This window comes from Ornithodoros turicata, chromosome 1 (assembly GCF_037126465.1).
Source record: "Ornithodoros turicata isolate Travis chromosome 1, ASM3712646v1, whole genome shotgun sequence".
Lineage (NCBI taxonomy): Eukaryota > Metazoa > Arthropoda > Arachnida > Ixodida > Argasidae > Ornithodoros > Ornithodoros turicata.
In genome coordinates, this window is record NC_088201.1 from 142,073,002 (window position 1) to 142,089,061 (window position 16,060).

At 42.7% G+C, this 16,060-nt stretch overlaps 2 protein-coding genes across 3 annotated transcripts in view; both read right to left on the minus strand.

The window, feature by feature from the left end:
- The window catches only part of LOC135370129 (uncharacterized), a 116,798-nt gene extending 109,101 nt beyond the window's left edge, over positions 1-7,697 (minus strand). For both annotated transcript variants that reach the window (XM_064603827.1, XM_064603819.1), the window contains exons 1-2: positions 7,536-7,697; positions 5,910-6,135 (exon numbers count right to left, since the gene is read on the minus strand). In XM_064603827.1, the coding sequence (XP_064459897.1) occupies positions 5,910-6,135; positions 7,536-7,647 (338 nt within the window). In that variant the 5' untranslated portion in view covers positions 7,648-7,697. The remainder of the gene's footprint in view (positions 1-5,909; positions 6,136-7,535) is intronic.
- Positions 7,698-11,056: 3,359 nt separating this feature from the next.
- On the minus strand, positions 11,057-12,511 carry LOC135386119 (uncharacterized). The gene has a single exon (XM_064615875.1). The coding sequence runs from the start codon at positions 12,509-12,511 to the stop codon at positions 11,057-11,059; it is 1,455 nt and encodes a 484-aa protein (XP_064471945.1).
- Positions 12,512-16,060: the final 3,549 nt, after the last annotated feature.

Consider the following 16,060-nt stretch of genomic DNA (forward strand, 5'->3'; position numbering starts at 1 on the left):
TTCAATATAGTGAGCATGTCAAAGGATGTGTAATCACAAAAGGCCTTTGCATCTCAATTGTCTCGCGACGTAAATCCACAGTTATTATTATTAAAACGCCTCTGGCCAAGTGTTCCATGTTACGAATACATTTACGAAGAGTGCGATTTTAGCAATATACAAGCTTTAGTCATGTGACTGATACGTCGACGACAAGAGGACACGAAGGTTGCGAAGGTCACACTGACATAGAATTTTGTCGATAACCGACGATATGATTAAGAAGAAGCTTGATTAAGAGGGTATGATTAAACAGAAGCAAACTTGAAGAGGCAACTGCATTGGAATGATGTGCGTTCGTGAAGACGTTATACCTCCGACGATGACGAAGACGTTTCAGGAGACAAGCAACACAGTCGGGATACCGCGTTGGGCTTGCGTTGCGCGTTGCGATTGCGCGTTTGTGGGGGGTTTGGATGCGTCGTGCGTGACTTGCACATGTTGCCACATGGGTGCCCGGCATTGCGCATCGGGGATTCGGGCGCATCGCTGAAACCGTGAGTGTTGCTTTGAAATCGCTTTCTTCATCGTCGGAGGTATAACGTCTTCACGAACGCACATCATTCCAATGCAGTTGCCTCTTCAAGTTTGCTTCTGTTTAATCATACCCTCTTAATCAAGCTTCTTCTTAATCATTTCGTCGGTTATCGACAAAATTCTATGTCAGTGTGACCTTCGCAACCTTCGTGTCCTCTTGTCGTCGACGTATCAGTCACATGACTAAAGCTTGTATATTGCTAAAATCGCACTCTTCGTAAATGTATTCGTAACATGGAACACTTGGCCAGAGGCCTTTTAATAATAATAACTGTGGATTTACGTCGCGAGACAATTGAGATGCAAAGGCCTTTTGTGATTACACATCCTTCGACATGCTCACTATATTGAAATGATTGTCATGAATGAGATTAGATGTCGACCATGAAATCACTTTTTCCGTCCGCTATATTGTTGTTGCTTTCAGACATCCAGATTACATATTGTTGCAAGTTTTCGCACACAAAAAAGTGAGAATGTTCTAATGTCAACACTAGATTACTAGGATGAAAAATGCCTTAACGACAATGTTAACATGTGACAATAGTTTTGTGTAGGAACACTATTCCCTCTGAATGCTGATTCTCTAAAAGTAAAAAAAAAGGAAAAACGGATTCAATTGCAGTATTTAGGGTATTTATGTGTATCTGCATACTATTTTGAATTTGAAAGACCGTTATAGATGATAATCATCTATTTTCACGAGTTCTAAATTAAGCCATTCTGCGTGTTTGTCTAAAGTTACTACATTGTCTCCTTCTAATGAAATCAAATTCATTTGGATGATGGGCAAAGTTAGAGCAGTTTACACGAAATATATGTGAGAACACTATTTCGTCTGCGCGCTAATTCCAACAGAGGCCTCGGCTGTGGCATTTGGGGAGCATCTCTATGAATCTCCGTACGATTTGGAAAAGATGATTAATAATTATGTTTTCTCCTTCTAATGTAATCAAATTCGTTTGGTTGATTGGCAAAGAAGTGGAGTAGTTTACAAGATTCCAGTTGAACATTCATTGACTTGCTATGTGTAGAGAAAATAATCTATACTCGCTCTTTTTTCTTTTTTTTTCATCTGTGGAATTGTTTATTTTCACGGTTGTTTTAGAAGCTTCACAAAGCTTTCGCTCGTCCTGTTTGTCTTGTTGAGTCCATATGCTGATGTAAACAATTCGTCCTCATAGAGCATTGGTTGGTCTGTTTTGACACTCAAAAATATTTTCGATTGAGTTATTTTGTTAAGTTTGAAACATGATAGTAATGTGTAAAGAAGAAAAGCGTTGGTTTGAGGTGTGTGTGGAGAAAATTTTATCGTCATCCTGTGTACCGATTCTCCCCAACATCAATTACTTCCATCCTTGGGGCGTTTGAAGTCGTAAAAAGACCCTACATCTCCACGTTCTATTGTTGACGGGATTGGAAGCTTATGGTCAATTGTGTTGTAGCCAGCTAGAAAGGTTTTGTCTGTGCCTTCTCACACCTGAGAAAAGGTTGCTTGCATGCAGCGAGGAATACCTGAGAGAACTCGTGGGCTTTGAAGGAATATTTCCAGCCCAGCTCGTTCTTGTAGGTCAATGAAAAATGTATGTTTGTTTGTTTGTTGTTTGTCATTTCACCGCCAGAAAATCAGTTCCTGACATAGGCTGTTTATGACTGTCTAAGTATACAAAAAAAGAGCTTCCCATCACTAAATGGTCATGTTCGTTGTTCTCATTTTATCTGCTTTCATTGCATTTGTGTCACGTGATGTAAATTTGGGACAGTGATCCTTACATTATATGTTGATAAATGAGGTCATGCTCGTTCTTTCAATTATGCATTGGACTATTTTGGCAGTTGTCTTGAAATAGTCTTCGAAGCCATGAAACTTCTCAAAAAAATAAAAATAAAAGTAAGCTTACAGATGTATTACCATATGTTCTTTCATTTTCAAATTTATGCTCCTGATTAAGGGAGAGAATAATGATTCGATACATGTGAAGCGGTTGTTTATCCATAATGTTAAAAAAAAACGGTATGAGTATATTTAAAATTTGTAGTGATAATGAATGCTACAGAGAGAAAAAGCAAAGAAAAGCGATGTTGTTTACTTTGTGTTACAACTTCTTCACTTGGGGATTCTACGTTCAATTAAAGCATGCCGTTTGCTTTTACCCATTGTATTGTTGAAAAATCTATGACGTTACTTGTGCGTTGATGTCATCCTTCAGTCCACTGATTTACCATACAACAGGAATTTCGGCCATGGGGAAACCGTAGGTTGCGGTGGGGGACCTCTCCCGTAGGTTTCCAGAAAAGAATGGAGAGGGACAAATGAAAAGACGGGGAAAACCGGTTCTGTAGGGACTGGGGGACAGTGAACTTGTCTCTGTGTGTATGCTATTTTGTCTTTCTCATGGAAATATTCAACAAAATCCGAGAATGTGAGTCAAAATTGCGTTTAATCTGTGCACATGTAATGATCCCGAATGCAAAAGAATGTAGGCTTTGTAGCCTCTTTCAGATTGATGAACACTGTCCTGCTATAGAAATTCGTGTTGCTTGGTGTTTGCCCTAGGTAAGGTCGCAATGACAGCATGAATAAAAGTTAACTCTTCTTTAATTAAAAGTTGTGTTAATAATATCCCTCTGACACTTTTTAGCATTGACTATTGATTGTTTACCTCTATGACTGCTCGCCGTGATTATATCCATTTAATGATTATTCGATGTTCCCCTGTTAGCATGTTTTTTCTAACATTGACTATTGATAATTGGTGCTACGATTCTGTGGGTTTGATTCTACTCCTCCAGACTTTCTCCATATATCTACATGTTCCTGTGTTTTGCTCCTCTTTTGACAGATTCGTATTTGGTAGCTTTCGATTAATATAAGTTGAGAATAATTATTCCTCCAAGCAATGACAAACGATAATGGTTGCTACGATTCTGAGTGCTTGATATAAATCCTCCATCTGTCTGTATGTTCCTGTTGTTTTCTCTTCACTTGATAGATTCGTATTTGGTAGCCTTCGATGAGTATAAGTAGATCATTATTATTAATTCTTTAAGCATTGACTATTGCTAATTCTTGCTACGATTCTGTGTGTCTGATTTTACTGCTCTATACTTTCTCCATCTATATACATGTTCTTAACTTGTGCTCCTCTTTTTAGCATAATATTTGTAGTGTTGACTAATGATAATTGTTGCTGTGATCGTGTGTCTGGTTCTACTTCTCCAACTATCCACATGTTCCTGCGTTTTGCTCTTCACTTGGTAGATTCGTATTTGGTAGCTTTCGATTAATATAATCAGTTAATTATTATTTACTTACACCTATTTGTGATGGTGATCTGATAAACATACAAACAAACAAAACGGGGGTGTGAGTTACAACAAAATTCGAATTGGTCACCCTGAAGATGCTTACATATAGACTATTTGTGATCATTGTATATTGTTCAATTAGGATAATAAAAAATATCGCCTTCATATAACAGCAAGATCAGTCGTTGCATTTATGGTGTTACTAGTGGATTGATATCATCCTTCACTCTAATGATGATGGCACCCAATATGTATTTTGACTTTGGGAGGGAATCGTCGATTGGGGTTGAGGGAGATCTCCCGCGCGTTTCGGGGAAAGAGTGAAAGAGGGACGTGTGAAAGGAGAGGTGAAACCTGTTCTAGCGGACTGGGGTCAGGAAATAAGTTTATCTGAGCTTGTGTGTGTGCGTGTGTGTGTCACTGTGTTCTTCTCATGGAAATGTTCGGCAACATGCGTAAATGTGAGTCGGAATTGTATTTAATGTGTGTACATGTAATGATTCTGAATGCACAAGAAAGTGAGGGCTGTATCATCTTTCATATCAAAGAAAATTGTCCTCCCTATATAGTTCGCGTTCCTCGGCATTCGTCCTAGCTCAGGTCGTATTGATAGCAAGCTTCGAAGTTCAAGATTCTTTAATTAAAAGTTGTGCTAATGATGTCCCTCTGACAGTGTTAACTATTGTTTGTTTAATTAGTGCTTTCCTGGATGGTGCGGTGTGTCCCCCCTGTTGTGCTCTTCAATCGAAAAGACTCGTATTTAATAGCACTGAAATGATTTGAGCATGGAATAATTAATTATTTACATGTATGATTTTTTTATGTTGATTTACAACAAGAAGATGGAGGTCACATAGAAGAAGCTCAGACTTGTTATGGTAGAAATTTTAATTTTAATTATTATTGTATGAACTAAGAATCCCTTCCTTAATTAAAAGTTGTGTTCCTGTAGGTTATTTAATAAATATCTGCTCTGGGGAAGTGATTGTCTGCCCGGTCGAGTTATCGAATCTATCCATTTGATATTAAATTGGTTTAACTGCAGATATTACGATATCATAAAATTTGTAGTGTGTGTGTGTAGAATGTGAATGTTGCCTGCAGAAATTGTTCGTTTCAACTTTACACCTCTCTATGCTGATTGCTAGTCCTTTAGATTACTAAATATTTTCACTTGTACAAATGTGTATGTCTGTTGCTTGCATGTCTGGGCGCGAGAAGGAAAGTACGCTATGTTAAGGGGAAGCATGGGGAGATGAAACACTCTTCCATGGAGTGGACTTCCTCACTCAGGATGTATTGTATGTGGAACTGGGCCGGAGAGGGAATAAGGTGGGGGGGCAATAACATTTTGGTTGGTGGTTATGTACTTTGCATGTTCATGCATGCTCGAATGTCAGAAGGAAAGCCCTCTGTACGCGGCGCCCGGCTGCGAAACGCGCGGGGCGGTCTTGGCTCGCGCTCCTCCTTGGGCGGAAAGTATGCTGCTCCAAATATCCTCCGATATCAGACGATAGCGATGGTCGAAAGTATCCACGTCGATTTAATCCTCCTACGTCTACTACTTGCCCATGTTGGATAAGAGGGCAAATAGTGAGGATAGGCTGATTGATAGCGCCCCATATTTCAAGACTTCATTGGTCGGAAAGCTGAAAAAGTGGGTGGAGCTTCAGGTATAGGCATGACCCATTAATGGCCAGACTCCCTTTTAATATACGGCTCTGCGAGGGAAGGCAGCACACCGCCACCTGTCGGATGGAGAGAACCCCTGGATATTTAGCGTCGTCTGTAGGGAGAGCAGTTGAGGAGGACCTCCCCTCGGGAGGCGTATTGGTATAGTTTAGTCGTGCACGGCATCATCGATAGGATGTAGATAGGATAGGTTAGGATGGTAGATAGGATGTCGCTCCGCCACCGGCTGGAGATTTTAGAGTACCGTGTCCCAAGCAGTACGGCAAAAACACTGACACTCTGACAACCGTCTACAAGACCGTTGATTACATATGCACTAAAGGAGTACTTACGGATTAGGAAGATTGTCGCATAGCTGTAGCAGTGAACCCCGTTTAACCGTGGGACCGTAGTGAGCGCTGGCCGCACAATCTCCATTGAAGTTGTTGAAATCAAATTCAAGAAAAAACCTGTTCTGATGACTCAGTGGTAGGCGTTCTTCATAAGGAGCACTGTTCAGGGTAAGTATTTGGCGGGTGGATAATCGTAGATGGTTCCTCAACAAAATCTTCTTATTTTCTGCAAATATTTCAAGTAAAGTCGGTCAGTCCCGCGTACACCGGGAGTGGTACGACAACTCCTACAACGCCCTAAATAATTTGCGGTGCCCAAAAGGAAAGGAAGAGCCATCAAAAACGCTGTACAGTCATGTGGACTGGCGTTCCAAGACTCCGTTTCACAGTTGTCCTTGTAGCTTTTTCCGTCTCATCAATACAGCATGTCAATATACAGCTCAAAGTGACCGCCGATTTCGGGAGCAAAATTGTGGGATAAAAACAAATTAACCAAGGTCGCACAATATATTTCAGAAGAATGAAAATGGTCTTGTTTCCGTTCTAGTGTTTCCCGCCAACTGGATATAGTCGCGGTTGTCGTGAAAACGCAAGAATCGACTTGAGTACTCGAAATGGCCGGCCCACGTGAACGCAATTCTGCGGAAGTCAAACACTGCGTGCGAACTGAGTTTTGTCTTTCGTCGTGTTACAACGTAACTGCAGGTATAACACCACACTTTTAGGTACGCTCCATAACTTCTGCTGCTCGAATGCTGCTACTGTTATAGTGAGATGCGGGTCCCATGCACTTCAAGTTACAAGGGCAGTGTACCTGCTGTGGATTCTATCCAAAACGGTTAGCTTGATCTGCAATAGAACTCTACCCGAGAAACGTCATCATCACGTTGGTAGACAGACTGAAACCGAAACAAATCAGAATGGGAGGGCTGGGTTCCACGAATGGGTACTTGTTCGCTGCCTCCTACTGAAAGAAAAATAGAACCGAAGGTCGCGTCTCCTTCAGGGACATTCGTAATCCCCTCAAGACCGTGACTTTCAGCTGCGTGACTAGCTTCCAGCGCAGTTCAACTTACCAAACTGGTGGCGCTGTTGAACACTATGACGTCATTTGTTTACAAACAGGGTGAGGTCTATTGGTCAGAGCACGCCGTGAAGAGCGTACGGATCAGACAGTCTCATGTTATTTGCTCGCGGCGAAAACATTGCACGTAGATATATAAGGAAACGTTGCATACAACGATCAAGAACATCTTCTGTGGCGCTGTCACTCTATTTATGACCACTAAGCCGAGCTAGATGAAGTTCATTTAGTAGACTCTAGCTGTACACTGAGAGGTTAGATTGATATGTCCAATGAGTACGCATAGCCAATGAGCCCGTTCCATCCGTCCAATGAGCCAATGCCCAATGAGTACGCAATGAGGCCGTCTAACCAGGACTTATCCTACCGGCACGCTTGAATTTCCTAGCCTTCTTTCTAAACCCCAACAAACCAAAACACAACTGAATATGAGAGCCGGGACCACTTCCTTGCCACGCTGCAGCCGCAATATTAAAAAGTATAATGGGCAACATCGATCTCATACAGCTCCTAATATGGCGGTAGCCGCGGGTGCGCAGTACCTTGTATCGGGTCAACTCTCTTCGAAACGGGTCCAAATGCCGATGTGCCCCTGTTCCGATCGTTGCCCAGGGCTGCCATGACAAATATGGCAGCTACAGTCCCTAGTTTCATTCTGCGAAGGATGATATTGGAGACGAATCTGTTCTGGCCCGTTCGTTGTGCGTGCGCACTATCACGTTGACAATGGTGACACTTCGTCGTTGTCCAGTCACATTTCTAGGAGCATGGACGTCCTCACATTTCGGGTGAATGTTACACGATAGATTTTCGACACTGGTTCCTTATACCATGGTCTTCTATAGAGGGTGTCCCAGCTAAATGCGAACATATTTTTTAAATATATATATATATATATATATATATATATATATCACTCTTTCCGAGATAGAAGCAATTGCATTATAGCGTTGGCTGAAGGGCACTCCTTAGGAGGGCAATAGCAAACACCTAAGGCAATGTCTTAGTCAACGCAAAAAAATTGTGAAGGAACATGATATGATATTTTCTTTATTTTGTTTATTGCGCATCTTCGGAGACGCGTATTTCCTTCACCCGCAACGTGAGAGGGTGAAAGAGCACACTATCGCCTCTTGCGTCCTGGAAAAAGATTAAAAGAAAACACACAATGCTACCCAAAATAAGAGCCGTTCCGATAGAGTCACCCGATACATTTGTTTTTGTTTTGTTTCCGCAAGTTAAAGCTCATCTTCGACGCATGAGGCGGCACTGTGCTCCTTCATCTTCTCACATTGGGGGTGAAGGAAATAGGCGTCTCTGAATATGTGCAATGAATAAACAGAAAAAAAGGTGTTCTTTCACGATTTTTTTTTGCGGACGATCTATCGAACGGCTTTTTGTTCTGAAAACGGCTCCAGTATCAGGTGACCAAAGGGTCCAGGTGTTCTCATTGGGACGACTTCGTAGCTTTTATAATTCAAAAGTGTATTATTGAAGGTTAATTAAGATACTGCTTTAGGCTTTTGCTAATGCCCTCCTAAGGAATGCCCTTCAGCCTATGCTGTAATGCAATTGGTTTCATCTCGGAAAAAGTCATATATATATATATATATATATATATATATATATATATATATATATATTATAAAATATGGTCGCATTTAGCTGGGGCACCCTGTGTATATACGCAGTAAATTCAAAAACACCCTTTCTGGGTAAAAAAGGTGCATGGGAAAATACACTCTTTATTACACCAAGTGCTGTATCAAACAGGGTGTTTTTATGCGTTTACACCTGTCTCTTCCCTTTTTACGCCCTTCAAGTAACACTGGTGTAGAAAATGGTGTTTTTATGTAGCAATAAGGCTGACCGCTCTCTGGTCTAACATGATGTGTGCAGGTGGTCATGTACAGGAAAACGCAAATAGCCACTGACTGTGAAATTTATCACGTGGTGTCCAACAAGTTTATTTTACACTTTTGAAACACGAGCCCGTAGCAGCAAGCTGACAACAATGTGGTTTGCAAGGAACCAAGCCGACAAAGCTAGTTCTAAGCACAGAGATCAATAGGATGACAAAACCGAAAAAGTAAAGGCAAGGAAGAAAAAGGCTGGTGTGAACAAAATTTCTGCACATAAGACCGGTACGCACAGTATGACTGTATTGCCTCTTTCCTTGTATGGTGGAGCAGTCACACTGAGATGATGAGGATGGACGCCACAGGTATATAGAGAAATATCACTATCTGGGACTCTGAACAACTGTATGATACGTTCAAAACCTTCAGTGTAAGAGTCATTCTACACAAGAAACATCTGCTACAAACCTGCGTTATAATAGTGTCATCCTATTGCTGTTGACGCTTAGAGAAACAAAAACTATGTATCATCATTGTGCATACATATATATGCTGTGAAGCCTCTTTAGTCAGAAACGGGGAGTAGATATTTATGCTTAGTTCAAACAAACTGTGCTGCATCATATACTGTAACTCAATCATAAACTGCCATGGGCCAAATTACTGCTTAAGTCAAACAAGCCGCCCTGGAGACTGAGCGTTTGAGTTGATAGTACATGAATTAGGTGGCAAGGAACATCCACAGAAATTTAAGAGCTTCCGGGAAGGGGCTGCCCTTCTTCAGGTGTGTGCCCCCACCCCATCACCTGAACAAGGGCGGTCCCTCCCCAAAAGATCATCAAAGATTTCCTTGGATGCTTGTTGCCGTCTCACTCACTTGTTAAGCATGTAGCATTTCCTCATCGATTTGGTGGAATCACTCCACAACTCTTTCAAACATATATGGGTACACCTAGTTGTGAGTATTGTTACTGTTGGTGAGAGAGAAAAAATTTATACACCTACAAGTACACACATATTTTGACATACCCCAAGTGGCAGTATGGCACAGAGGGTCCAGTTGTAATTTCTACTTAGCAAGTGCAACCCAGCTGTTTTGTTCTATTGTGGTATTTGAAATATGGCATCCAGGTAATGACGTGAAGGAAAGAGATGCTTAGAACATGAATGTTGAGGTCCCACTGCTCCGCTATGTACTTCTGTTGCATTTTGGGGCTACATCTTACCCCTGGTCTACACAAGAGCACGAGTATTAATTATGATGTGCCTGTTTCCCTGTCGTGTAATATACAAGGGCTCTGATGCAAGAGCCAGGTTGTCACTCACAACAAAGAAACTGTCTGTAGGTGAAACAACATAAACATGGAAATGCCTGTCAAACTCAACACTCAGCATTGCACTTACTTCGAAGATGATCTCTCTGTCGATAGAGTAGATGTTTCAGACCTCCACGAACTTGGGTAGGTCATCGTCACCGATGCAGGACGGCAATGTCATTCCAGGCTTGTAAGTTGCCGCTTCTCATGGAAGTTAGCGTGGAAACATTTGCAACTTCCGTACCCTTCTGTGTCACAAAAGATCTGACCACTTCTGGCAGATGTTCCGTCAAAACCGGCCGACTTCCTGTAGTGAAAACATTGTTCTCCCGTGAGGCTTCATACAGGATGTAGGCATGAAGGTATTGATGCCTTACTGCCAAAGTATATGTGATGTTCTTGAAGTTGTGCAGTTTTCGTGCAAGGTCTTTGAAATATTGATGTTTTGACTCAAAGCGCATCGCCCAGACGTGAATTAACGGCCCATACTTATAAATGTTTGCCGGATAGTGAATCAAGTAATGTACTTTACATGGCACTTTCACTTGTGGAAACAGTGCTTGAAAGTCAAGACAAAAGAAATGAATGAGCCGTTGCATGTAGGGCACGTAACCACTGGGTAGCTTGCGGATAACGAGGAGCTCCAGCTCACGCAGTAGTAGGTACAGTTCCCACACGCTATTTGCAGGCGGCACGGAGTCACCCACGCACAGTGAAAAGTGTCGGAAAAAAACAAAATATTTGTGAGGCACTGCCCTTCACTCATTTTTTTCCTTTTGAGGGCATCTTGGGATACCTTCTCTGGTTTATTTTTCCTGTCACTCACTTCATAGTTGTAGCTTTCGATACACTTGTTGAGGTGACAGAGGGAAAAGAAGCCATTGGACATCAGTAATCAATTATGTGCATCATCACAAATGAGATCACGCCTTCCAAAATGTCATGCATGATGTCAGTTGGAAAGTGTTCCGTTGGATGAAACCCAGTGAAGTTGAAAGTGCAGGGCTCCCGAACACCATACAATGACAAAGTAGGTATGCCACTCTTGAGCATATCGAGATGATGCAGGTGGCCTTCCGGAGTCATAGATACAAAGTCGGCTTCAAGGTGCTTATTACTGACCTCATACCGTAGTGCCAAACAAAAGCGGCATATTCTTCCTCCGCTGAAGTTACACTTGAAGCCTCCGAGTCTGTGGCATGAGACATTGTCACCTGTCACTATGAAGACCGTTCCCTTCAGTGTTTGTCCCTTCACTGTCAGCCCCTGATTTTCCAGTGACGCAACATCCTCCATCAAGGGAGCAAAAACTTTGTCCAGGTCATAGGCTGAGATATGCGTGTCATTTACAAGTAGCACAAGGTGGATCTGCGAAAGTGAGGACCTTATCCTTTGGGGAAGGTTCAGAATGGAAAAGTAAACACCAAGGAGCTTATGCTTCCCCCTCTTGCTTCCTAAGGGATCGCACACCTCGAATTCATCTGCGTACAGCTGTATGCAAATCATTTCTTCATCGCCGTTGAAGTATGCGTGATCGATGAATGCTGTCCCGTCAAAAGCTGTTTTGAGGTAGCCATCTTCCTCGTCTGGACAGCAAAAATTGCTGTATATATCCGGGACTTCAAGCAGGTTTTTCAGGACTTCAAGTATCGGAACGTAGCGGAAAACATTTCGTTTTCCACGTTCATCAGTTCCAATCACTATGGTTCGAGGTTCCACAAATGGCAGGCAGGTGCTCCAGTAGTCAGTTCTGTCTCCTTTTGTAAACAGCATCTCCATGCCATCACCAACAGAAGACAAAATGTCTACCCATTGTTGTGTTGGTTTTCTTGATAAGTCCTCTGTGAGACCCTGGACGTAAGAGATGACATCATTGGCGATCTCATCACCGGTTGCTTCTGGCATGCGCTTGCTCTCCTTCCACTTTAGAAAGAGTAGTGCAAACTGCTTCACACGATCAGGCTCTCCAGCAGCGGAGCTGCTATCATGGTCACTTTGAAGGCTGTGTTGCTGCTGTTCACCGTCATTGGCCCCTGTTGTCGTGTCATCTGATATGTCGGCATCAGCTGATGCATCCGTGTGTGTGTCAACTGCAGGTGTGCCATGGCAGGTTTCAAGCTCTGTTGACAGGTCTCTTGTTTCTTTATGGAGGAGGTCAAGGTGCTTGCGATAAACATGCTTCCTATATGAAGGGAAGTGGGTGAAGGACTGCACGCATCCAGATAGTCCGCAAATCCAATTCTTTTCATGGCCATGGGAGCCATGGAGGTGGCGAAACAAATCCTTCAACGAAAGCACTCTCCAGTGACATTTTGGGGAGGTGAACTGATAGACGGCTGGCATCTAGAAGAGAAAAATTACCAACGGATTAAAAAGAAAAGCAGAAAAGCAACAATATTTACTGGTGACAAGCTTCCCAGGTGAAAAATGTCTGCAATCCCAAGTGGTTTATGAAAAGATTTCCGCTTGAAACCACCTTGAACCACTTTGTACGTAAGTGGTTTCAGGTGGAAATCCTTTCATAAACCACTTGGGATTGCAGACATTTTTCACCTGGGTTGGGATGGCTATACTGGAGGCTGTGAAGGAAGGGCACGGCAACTATTTCAATAGGATACAACAGTGCTTACCATAAATAACGTTGTCCTATGAAGTGACCTATGCAGAACAACCACAACGGATTAACATGTTGTTGAAACGGATTCTATTGAACGGGATTCTATTTGAAAGTAGTGTCCGCGTTCCTGGAGAGATACAAATCTTTAGCTGATGTGGTAAGAGCTGGGCATGTAAGTACACTTACACAAATATTGCTATTGGCTATAGTCAGAGGGTCACATTACGGGGGTATGGCCAATGAATAGCACGCACATGCAACATGCGGTACATTTCTGCTGTGTTTGGAAATGTCTTGTTGAACTATCTGCCTACATGTCAGTTCTCTATTGGTCTCTGTTTGTTCTTATATATTTTGTCATGCAGCAGTAGCACAGGCAGAGAAAAATGTTCCAGGGTTATTTGCTATGGAAGACAGTCGTGTAGCAGAGAAAGGTTTTGTCCTTTTTTGTGTGTGTGTGTGGCTGCCATCTGGTGAGCAGTACCTGAAGGCATTGTCACCTGTGTCTTCCCACATCTTCAAGCCTCCTTATCTGCCGTATTTTCACTCTTTGTATGTGGCAACTGTAATGTTCAACAAAAGTGGAATTTGTTTAATATTTGCCTGTGCAGGGTACCAGTAAACTACTTGAAATGGAAGAATCCAGAATCCTGGATCTCTGCAATGTACTGGAATAGAAATAGGCAAAGTACGCATTTATGTGGAGATTTCACATGTTGAAGCCCAAAATTCGCCACAGGGAGGTTGGCTGGAACAATAAACACCATACCAAAGCGTAGGGCAGTTCCTACTCTAAATCACATTAATAGTTCGTGAAAGTGCTTTTTGATGCAATTGAGACGTTTTTTGTTGTTTTCTCCGGAGGATGGTCAGTCAGCCTTGCCACTGTGGTTTCTTTAGAACTTCAGAACCATATTTCCTGCCTTAATTTATTTGTATTTGTAGTGAGTTCTGAAATGGTCTGTACACTAATGGCACCACAGTATTCATTTTAAACTACAGTGTATGGGGTTCCTCAATCTCTGTGATCCCGATTGCTGTGGTTGTGTTATGAAGCTTGCAATGGTGGTTTTACACATAACATGAGCGAGTGAATCAGCTGTAGGGATTTAACCTAGTCCAAGGGAACAAAGGAAAAGGGGAGCACTAGTGACCTTATTGCCTTCTGTGACGTCCACATATTTGCACGTTGGCTGTAATCCTTCTTGGTAAGATTCAAAATAGTTACAATTCACAAATCGAGAACACATGGCCTGGGGTTGGGAAAAGAAAGGAAATATGCGGACACTGGCACACACACACACACACATCCACAAAAATTGGGACAGCTACCTCAGACGCTTCAGTGTCTCATCATTTCGTTGAGGGCCTTGATGAATGCAATGACTGTGCAGAATGCCACATTGTGATGTCATCTGAGAACCCATAACCAGCCTCGGTGGCTCAGTCGGTAGCGTGTTCGCCTCCTGATCCCGAGATCGTGGGTTCGAACCTGGCCCAGGACGCCAGCAACTTGGTTGCAGGGTACAAGTTGCTTACACACGCCGTCTTCCGCGAGGGACGTTTTTATCAAATTTTATCAAAAACACCTTCAAGATTTTTTAATACGATCTAGGGGAGGATCTCCTCGGCGATTTGGTGCTGGGCTTATTGTTCCAGCTAACTTCCTCATGGTCAATTTTGGGCTTGAATATGTGAAATTTCAACAAAAATGCTTACTTTGACTATTTTTATTCCTGGAAGTAACAGAGATGGCGGTGGTTGGAAAGAGTTCTCAGGAGTGGGGCACGATCTTGCAACCTCTCGGCTATGTTTGTGGTTCTCCCGCTATGCGTCCCCCAGCCTCAGAACCTTCCATCGTGTCAGAGTAACTACTATGTGATCATGAGAGCAGGCTACCCTGCAGGAGGTTTCGGAGGCATCACAAGCGGCATGCGTGCTTGCATGTTGGGTGCAGACGGCGAAAAATGAACACTGCTGACACAAAGGAAGTTGTTTCTGAGCACAAACTATGGAGTTTGTTGTCAGTTGGTATTTTTTGGGAGCAGCTCCTCTGGACATTTTGAATTGCCCTGGTATGAACTATGTAAATTTCTTCGCCCTACCAGAAAGTATCCCAGAACATTTTTGGAGCTTTGTGAGCCTTTGTGCCTTGTGTGCTTGGGCAGTGAAACTTCAATGGGGGTATTGTCTTCAACAAGATTGGTTACATTGTCGATAGAGTGTGAGGCTACCAAATGTATTATGATCACCTGCAGGAAAAGGGTGCCCTTGTGCTCGAAGGGGAAGATAGTACCAGTACCCAGCATCACGAGAGCTGGCTCATTAAGGAAAGCAAGAGCGACTTCCCGAACGAGGAGCTAATTGACACCAGGATGAGTGTGACTATGAAGCAGAGAACTGCCGCCATCGTTAGGCTTCCTGTATCAGAGACCAAGTGCACATACCCATACCTAATGGTTGCAAACAGGGTATGTCTGCTGTGGTAAACATGGTCGCCATCACATTTGTGACCTTTTCTTTTGTATCCAGTTCTTCAAGGAATTTGGACGGCGTTATGGCCTGCATCCGCTCCAAGGGACTGCTGCAGCTTTACAGAAGATCCGGGCACTTCTGATGAGACACAGGATAAAATGCAAACGAGGGCTTCTGGACCACCTGCTTGCAAGGGAAGAGGAGGGCATGTACGAAAGACGTCGCAAACATAAGTTATTTTTATATTTGGTAAGCTTTGTTACTGCAACATACCATTGACATTGGCCGAGAATAAACAATGCCTTGCTGCCAAGTACTATACAGGGTGTCTTTTGTTTAGACGACACAGAGCAGGTCACAAAGAAAGCGATAAAAGAAAAAAATGAGCGTTGCTTTTTTCCAACTTGAGACACAAACAGGTGCTACAGCATAAATCTAACCTGTTTGTCCTAAAATGGTAAAAAGTAGAGCTCGTTTTTTTTTATTTTATCGCTCCCTTTGTGACGCTCTCTGTGTCACCTAAAAAAACACACTGCATGTGTGCTGTGATAACCCCACTTGGGTTCCATGTGTCGCACAATTTCCTGCTTAGTATTTCTCTAGGTAACTTTCTCTTTCAGATGTCCTTCAGATTGTCCTTTCAGATCCTTTCGGACACTACAGATTCTGAGCACGTGCGTGAAGGAGCCAGACTCACTGGAGCACATGTTTGTCAGAGAGGTAAGTAAAGTGTGGTTCACTAAGACAGTCAGCTGTGAAACTCAATTTCGCGTCAGTTTAATTTTACAACCCATTCCCTG